Source organism: Lathyrus oleraceus, chromosome 6 (genome assembly GCF_024323335.1).
Source record: "Lathyrus oleraceus cultivar Zhongwan6 chromosome 6, CAAS_Psat_ZW6_1.0, whole genome shotgun sequence".
NCBI classification, from domain to species: domain Eukaryota; kingdom Viridiplantae; phylum Streptophyta; class Magnoliopsida; order Fabales; family Fabaceae; genus Lathyrus; species Lathyrus oleraceus.
This window is the reverse complement of record NC_066584.1, coordinates 466609714-466618493: the sequence shown is the minus strand read 5'-3', so window position 1 is coordinate 466618493 and position 8780 is coordinate 466609714. Positions and strand designations below refer to the sequence as shown.

At 36.6% G+C, this 8780-nt stretch overlaps 1 protein-coding gene across 1 annotated transcript; it reads left to right on the top strand.

Annotated features, from left to right (window-relative positions):
* The first annotated feature begins 5865 nt into the window (after nt 1–5865).
* On the top strand, nt 5866–8426 carry LOC127092666 (uncharacterized). Its single transcript, XM_051031549.1, has 3 exons — nt 5866–6523; nt 6769–7116; nt 7242–8426. Exons 1-3 carry the CDS (start codon nt 6101–6103, stop codon nt 7860–7862), a joined length of 1392 nt encoding a protein of 463 aa, XP_050887506.1. The 5' UTR covers nt 5866–6100; the 3' UTR covers nt 7863–8426.
* The last annotated feature ends 354 nt before the right edge of the window (nt 8427–8780 follow it).

Sequence of the window (8780 nt, the reverse complement as noted above, 5' to 3'; positions counted from 1 at the left end):
TTTCTTTTATAAAAATTATATGATGTTTCAATTTAAATTAAACTAATTGAGATATGTGGGAATTTATTAAGTCACCAAACCATGATTAATGAACAAAGGCTAAATAAAAAAAGTTGTTATGAACGCCAATTCACTTTGAGATATATAAAATGTATTCATAGAAAAATCAAAATCATTTTGCCATGTGGAACTTAACTCACAAAATTGGAGAAGGAGACAAAGATTTTAACCCTTCAAATTCAATGTAATACAAACTTCTTGTTTATTTATAATTTACCATATATTTGAAAAATTGTGGCATAATTAGACACTAAATATCTTAATTTAATTCAATATTTCGTTTTAATCTTTTAATTAAAAAGTATTACACTTAGATTAATTAAAATTAATTTTATTAGCATTATTGCTCCCTTCCTTCAAATTTTCTTAAAAAATATTAAGGGTTGCCAACCTAACATGACAACTAAGAAATTTATAAAATAATGATTCAGCAAAATCATGAATTTTTTTATTATTATTTTTGTTACGATCATCTTTAACATAAATTATGAGATTTCATATTAAATTGAATTATTTCTTTATCAAAATGTATTTCATAATTGAATTTTACCATTGCTTTTCAATTTATCATCTTCTTCCACCCATATTTTTTTTTATAAAATTTGATTTGGTCACATCATCAAATTTTCTTCAATCCAAAATATGAACTATGATTCATTTTACTTTCATGTGAAAGAAGAAAAAAAACATAAAATAACAAAAAATTTCTTCCACGATTAGACCACCACCACCCTCAAATCCCTTCGGCCACCCCCCTCAAATCTCTCTTTTTCCTCGCAACCACCATCAAACTTAAACCTTAAACTTTCATTAGAATCACTCATTCCTTCTTCCTCTACCCAAAATCTATCACCTCTAAATCCATACATAACAACACCAAACACAACATGTAAACAACAACAACAACTCAGCAACAGTTCTTCCTCAATCCAAAAATCTATCACATCTAAATCCATACACAACAACACCAAACACAACATGTAAACAACAATAACTCAGCAACATTTCTTCCTCAACTCAAAAAAATCTATCACCTCTAAATCCATACACAACAACACCAAACACAACATGTAAACAACAACAACTCGACAACATAAAATAAAAAGTGACACTATTTTCAGACCAACACAATATAACCGTATAACCTCAAACTTTCACTACCACCACACCAAATCACAACTTAAGAAATGACAACATCACAAATCTGAAAAGAAACCAAACATAAAAAGAAGAAGAGGATGATTTTTTTCCAGATCCGATAATCACTTTCAATGCTTTCTCGGTCACGTGAAACCGTACCAGCGCTGAAAACAAAGATCCACCCCTTCTACACCTCTCAATTGCGTCTTCGTCTTCTTCACCATTCTAAGTACAATACTCACATCATTTTACATTTTAATTTGTTGTGTTTAAAAATGAAAAATAAAATTTAAAAATGTCAATCTTTTTTCTCCAGATTTTTAAAAGGCAATAATACTGCTAAGTAGATAATAAAACAGTTAGGATGGTTTTAAAAGATTATAATATAATATTTTTTAATTAAATAGTCAAATCCAAATAATAAATTATGTATTTAACTTTGTTGTATCAATATTTTAGCAAAACTAAAATTTATAACTACGAACCTGCAATTATAACCAAAGATTATGGTTTGTTACAAACAATTATAGTAACTTGTTGAAAAGGCGTGCTTTAAATGTGGTGAGCTTGGGCACTTTAAAGCAAATTGTCCAAATAAGAGGGTATTATTTTTAAGAAGTACACCAATAACGAAAACTACTCCAAAGGTAAACAAGATTTGCAGGAGGCGAGTTATGTCTCTAATGGCGAGGATGGTTGCTTCTCAGTTTCAGACCAAGACCATGATATCTCCGGGAGATGGATGCTTGATTCAGGAGCTTCACACCATATGTGCCCAAATAGGAAGTGGTTTACTACCTACCAAAGCAAAGATGGTGGTACAGTTTTAATGGGAAATAACCATGCCTGTAAAATTATGGGGTATGGTACAATACGAATCAAGATGCATGATGGAGCGGTAAGGACTCTGATGAACGTGAGACATGTCCCTAATTTGCGGAAAAACCTTATTTCTCTTGGTGTATTAGAGGAAAATGGTTGCAAAATAATCTTGGAAAATGGAGGCTTAAAGGTTGTTCGTGGCTCTTTGGTTGTGATGAAGGGGGTTCGTCACAGGAATCTGTATCCTCTTATTGGGGAAACTGTCACAGGTGATTTGGCAGTTGGAATCAGTGGAAGTAAAGATCAAACTGAATGTACCAGGATGTGGCATATGCGCCTTGGGCATATGTCTGAAAAGGGTCTATCACTGCTTGGTGAGAAAGGTTTGCTGAAGAACATGGAAAAGCCATGCATGTAATTTTGTGAACATTGTGTGTATGGCAAAGCACATAGGTTGCGGTTTTCTACAAGCAAGCATAAAAGCAGGGGAATGTTAGACTACGTGCATACCGACGTTTGGGGTCCGGCTCCGATTACTTCTATGGGTGGTTCTAGGTACTTTGTTACATACGTTGATGATCATTCGAGATATGCTTGGATTTATTTCCTTAAGCATAAGAATGAGGTATTTGATACTTTCAAGTGTTGGAAAGCAATGGTTGAGAACATAACAGGTAGAAAGCTGAAAACTCTGCGATCAGATAATGGTACAGAGTATACGGATGGAGCTTTCAAGAGGTTTTGTGATCAGGAAGGCATTGTTAGACACTGGAGGGTAAGAGGCACACCGCAACAGAATGGAGTCGCGGAAAGACTGAACCGTACACTTCTTGAGAAAGCAAGGTGTATGCGCTCTAATTCTTGGTTAGGTCGAAAATGGTGGGCAGAGTCGGTAGCTACAGCTTGTTATGTTGTAAACAGATCCCCACATTCTAGTTTAGGTGGAGACACACCCTATAGGGTGTGGTCGGGTGAGCATGCTGATTATGAAAGACTAAAAATATTCGGATGCACGGCTTATTATCACGTCAAGGAAAACAAACTTGATAATAGAGCCAAGAAAGCTATCTTTCTAGGATATGCAACAGGGGTCAAAGGCTACCGCCTTTGGAGTGTAGAAGATTCTAAGTTTGTGATTAGCAGGGATGTTACCTTTGATGAAAAATCTATGGTGCCTAAAGATGGTGATGTGACGATATCAAATAAGCAAGTTATTGAGATAGAATCTGAAGACCAACCAGATTCTAGTCGTGGTCAGGTGGAGAATCCTATCGCTAGTGAAGACGAGCAAGAGGATGAACATGATTATGAGGAGGTTCAGCAGGAAAATACACATGTATTACAACAACAACAACATGAATCTTTGGATACCACTAGGCCAAAGAGAAATTATAAAACAGTTCAGAAGTTTGGGTCAGACAAACCTCTAAGGCATTATGGGCAGGTTAACTTGGTTGAATATGCACTCTCGGTTGAAGATGATGAGCCGGTCACCTTCAAGCAAGCTATCAAAGACAAAGATAGAGAGAGTTGGTTGGTTGCTATGGAGGAAGAGATGCAATCTCTTCACAAGAACAAGACATGAGAGGTGGTCTCATTGCCTGTAGGAAAGTCTGCTATTGGTTGTAAATGGGTGTATAAAAGAAAAGAAAATCATACTAAGTCATGCGGTACAAGATATAAGGCTAGGCTAGTGGCCAAGGGGTTTGCACAAAAGGAAGGAGTTGATTACAATGAGATATTTTCTCCGGTGGTGAAACATACTTCTATCCGGGTGCTATTAAGTTTAGTAGCTCATGGTGATCTTGAGCTGGAACAACTAGACGTGAAGACAACTTTCTTGCATGGAGACTTAGATGAGGAAATATATATGTATCAACCTGAGGGTTACAAGGTTGAGGGTAAAGAGAGTCAGATATGTCGTTTGAGAAAATCACTTTATGGATTGAAACAATCTCCGAGACAGTGGTACAAGCGATTTGATTCTTTTATGATAAAACAAGGTTTCTCTAGAAGCAACTATGACAATTGTGTCTATATTCAGAAGCTTCATGGAGGTGATTCTATCTATCTATTATTGTATGTCGATGACATGCTTATTACTTCAAAAAGCAAGGTGGAGATAGATAAGTTAAAGTCTAAACTTGGTAAAGAGTTTGAGACGAAGAACTTGGGTGCTGCAAATAAAATACTGGGTATGGAGATTAGAAGAGAGCGGACAAACCGGAAACTGTTCTTGAGTCAAAAAGGCTATTTAGAGCGGGTTGTTGAAAGGTTTGGAATGAAAGGTGCTAAGTCGGTGGTTACTCCATTAGCTCCACATTTTAGGCTTTTTGGTAATCAATCTCCCACTACAGTAGAAGATAAGGCATACATGGAAAATGTACCTTATGCTAGTGCAGTCGGCAGTTTGATGTACGCTATGGTGTGTACACGTCCAGATATTTCACAAGCGGTAAATGTTGTCAGTAGGTTCATGGCAAATTCGGGAAAGGCACATTGGGAAGCGGTGAAGTGGATTTTGAGGTACTTAAAGGGTACCATTAACACTGGTTTGTGTTTTGGTGAAGATACATGTCAAATAAGCGGGTTCGTCGATTCAGATTATGTTGGTGATCTAGATAGACGGCAATCTACTACTGGTTATGTGTTCAAAATACACGGTGCTCCAGTTAGTTGGCGATCGATGTTACAGTCTACAGTGACACTCTCTACTACGGAAGTCGAGTACATGGCAGTAGCAGAAGGAGTAAAGGAAGCATTGTGGCTGAGGGGTCTTCTAGGTGGTTTGGGTGTTGAGCAAGAACGCGTGAGACTGATGTGTGATAGTCAAAGTGCAATCCATTTGGCTAAGAATCAGATCCATCATGCTCGAACCAAGCATATAGATGTCAGGTATCATTTTGTACGGGATGTCGTAGAGGAATGTCATATTTCTCTTACGAAAGTACACACTGATGAAAATCCTACAGACATGTTGACCAAGGTTGTGACAGGCAGCAAGTTTCAACACTGCTTGAACTTGCTAAACATTATTCCATTTTCGTCCAAAATTTAAGGATTTTTTTAAAATTATGAACGAGGTGGAGAATTGTAGAAATAGTCAACACAAGAAAAATTCAACACAAGCCATAATAGGAAAATAAGGAAACGACTTATATTTTATTGTAACATGATTCATTCATTTATTAGTATGTAAGACACTATAAATTGTCATATGTTTAGTGTAACAATCATCAAGCAACATTGTAACAACAATATATATATATATATATATATATATATATAATATATATATATTATATATATATATAATTATATATATATATATATATATATATATATATATATATATATATATATATAATATATATATATATATATATATATATATATATATATATATATATAAACAAAGTTATTATTTTCTCAATATAATCAATCTTTATTTTTTAGACATATATTCCTTCATACAAGTTATTATTCTAGCTATATTATTTCGTATTCACCCTTAGTGAGGGTGATATTTCATATCGTTATTAAAAGCCAAATTTCCCCACGACTCTAACATAACTAAATATATTTAATTTAAAACAATAGATATTATAAATTAATTTGAGCAAACCTAAAATTGAATGAAAACTCCTATACTGACAACTAAAGATATTTTTAATACAACTATAGCAACTAAATATTTTATTAAAGACAAGTTATTACTACTATTAATAAATAATAATCCAGTCAAGTCAAATAAAAGAAAAAGACAATATAATAAATATAATTCCAAATAAATAATAAAATATTTCCACGCCTTTTCACTCCTCCCATAAAGCAGCAAATACCATTCTCTTTCTCTCCGCGTTTCTCCTTTTTCTCTCTCTAAACCGTTTCCCCACAAACGCACACTCCACACACTATACTCACTCCCTTTTTTCATTCTACACCCCCACTCTCACTCTCTCCATAACCGTCTCTCTCTCGTTTTATTCTATGTATCTATGAAACTTCCCTACATTTCACTATTTTCTTCTTAACTCTCTCTCTCTCTCTCTCTCTCTCTTTTTATTCTCTCCCTGTAATGGAAAAGAAACAAGGTTTCTTCTCTGCACTCAAAGAAGAGGTGGTTCGCGGCCTTTCACCTTCTCGTTCTCGTTCCCGGTCCACCAGTCCCGCCCGAACCGGTTCACCCATGTCCGGTCTATTCAACCGAAAGAAACATCACCCGAACCATAACTCGGACGCAAGATCCGGTGGGTTAAGGCCGTTAGGGGAGACCCTAACGCCGTTAATTGAAGGACCCGATTCAGAAAACGGGGATCTAAAGAGAATCGGGTCGGGTCTCGGTAACTGGATGAAGGATCAACTATCACGCGCTCCTTCGGTTTCGTATAAGAGGTCTGATCTGAGACTTCTGCTCGGTGTAATGGGTGCTCCATTGGCTCCGTTTCATGTTTGCTCCACTGACCCGCTTCCTCATCTCAGCATCAAAGATACTCCAATCGTGAGTTTCGCTATTTTTTTCTCAAGTTTTCTGTTTATTCAGTTTGAAAATGTTCTAGTTTCTAGTTTAAGCTTTTTCTTGTATGCATGTAAGGTGTTTGATGAAAATGTGTTTCTGTGTTTCGATATTGGATGCTGTTATATTTAGTTTTTGAGAGAGAAAATAAGGAAGCTGTTAAATGGATAGTGTAGGAATATAAGATTTTATTAAATTTCTGATGTTTTTGTTCATGGGTACTGTTGCAGGAAACGTCGTCTGCCCAGTACATATTGCAGCAGTACATAGCAGCGTCTGGGGGGCAGAAATTGCAGAGTTCGATACGAAATGCATATGCTATGGGAAAGGTTAAAATGGTAGCTTCTGAATTTGAAACTGCGACTAGGGTAGTGAAGAATCGGAATGCTTCTAGGTGTGCGGAGTCTGGTGGATTTGTGCTATGGCAGATGAATCCTGACATGTGGTATGTAGAGCTTTCTGTTGGGGGAAGCAAGGTTCATGCTGGATGCAATGGGAAGCTTGTTTGGAGGCACACTCCCTGGCTTGGTGCTCATACGGCAAAGGGACCTGTGAGGCCTCTGCGCCGTGCACTTCAGGTTAAATGTGTACCAATGTTCTTTCTGTTCCAGTGTTCTTAGTGTACATGTACCATTTGTTTCAATTTTTAGCATTTTGTTTCCTCGGTCTGGCGAGTCTTAAATGTGTTTATTTGTTATTTTAGGGTCTTGATCCTAGAACCACGGCCAGCATGTTTGCTGACTCCAGATGCATTGGAGAGAAGAATATCAATGGAGAGGATTGCTTCATCCTTAAGCTCTGTACTGATCCTGAAACATTGAAGGCTAGGAGCGAGGGTCCTGCTGAGATTATAAGACATGTCTTATTCGGCTACTTCAGCCAGAAAACTGGACTACTGGTTCACATTGAGGATTCTCATCTGACCCGCATCCAATCTAATGGGGGTGATGCGGTTTATTGGGAAACCACGATCAATTCATTCCTTGATGATTACAGGCCTGTGGAAGGGATCATGATTGCCCACTCAGGACATTCTGTGGTGACACTTTTTAGGTTTGGGGAGATGGCCATGAGCCATACCAAAACCAGAATGGAAGAAGCCTGGACAATTGAAGAGGTTGCATTCAATGTTCCAGGTCTCTCGTTAGATTGCTTCATTCCCCCAGCCGATTTGAAGACAGGTTCTGTCAGTGAAGCTTGTGAACTTCCCCAGGATGAAAGAGGAAAGAACACACTTGGAGGAGTACATCGGACCAAAGTTGTTGCACTTGAGAAATCACACGAGTGCAGCATTGACAAGATGATGTGGAAGATGGAAATCTAATGATTGGAGTAGGATCAATTCAAGGCAATTGTTCATAGCAGCAGTCACTAGATTTTGACGACTAACGTTTAGGTTTTAGAGTAGGGGTTTCATTTTGGTTCTTCGTGGAAGTTTGTTTATTCCTCTATATAATCTGTAAATAGAGCATAAAAATTCACAGGTGATATGCAGACCTGAGTGAATATTTATACTCGATGCAGAATCCAACAATGGAGTTGGAGCTCGTTTTTCCATTTCGGAATAGAGCAAAATGGAGGTTAGATTTTTAGTTTACCTTCCATAAATGAGGGGAGGTGAATGAAGCTTTGGTATAGTAGAGACCCATTAAACTTTTGTTACTTAGCAACTTATCTAAGTTCAGTGTCGGTGGTGGTAATATTAAAGAGTCTACCACAGACCAAAAGCCAGTTTAACTCTAACAGCTTCTATGTGTGTGTAGAAGTTCTTTCTGTGTTTGAAAATTTAATGTAACGAGGGTGTTTTTGATACTGAGACAATACTCAGTTTTCATTGATGTACTGGCCCAACATCTCTAATATCAGTATTATCTTTCGGTTTGTGTTATGATTCTTTTTTTGTCAAATCTCCTGAGGATGAATCTGTCGGGTAATGAATGCTCTTGATAGTATATGTTATCTTTATTTGATCTTACTATTTTTTTCCACGAGTTAGAGAATTGTCCATAAATAGTTAAGAAGTCAAGTATTTACCATTTTAACCCTATTAAAACTTTCGGAAAGTTGAGAATTCAATTGAGTATTTATGGAAATTGTGGTCTCTATATATGTATCAATGTTATCAAAACTAAATTGAATAATTGAATTGTAGACATTGTTGGTTTATAGTCCAACTAGTTGTACTAGTTCGGTTTTAAAAGTGTTATATACAATGCTAAAAATGCGAGGTTGAAGGGCGAAA

Coding starts and splice junctions, on each gene's coding strand:
- LOC127092666 (XM_051031549.1), top strand. CDS start 6,101: ATGGAAAAGAAACAAGGTTTCTTCTCTGCACTCAAAGAAGAGGTGGTT. Junction 6,524..6,768: donor GCATCAAAGATACTCCAATC/GTGAGTTTCGCT, acceptor GTACTGTTGCAG/GAAACGTCGTCTGCCCAGTA. Junction 7,117..7,241: donor CTCTGCGCCGTGCACTTCAG/GTTAAATGTGTA, acceptor TTGTTATTTTAG/GGTCTTGATCCTAGAACCAC.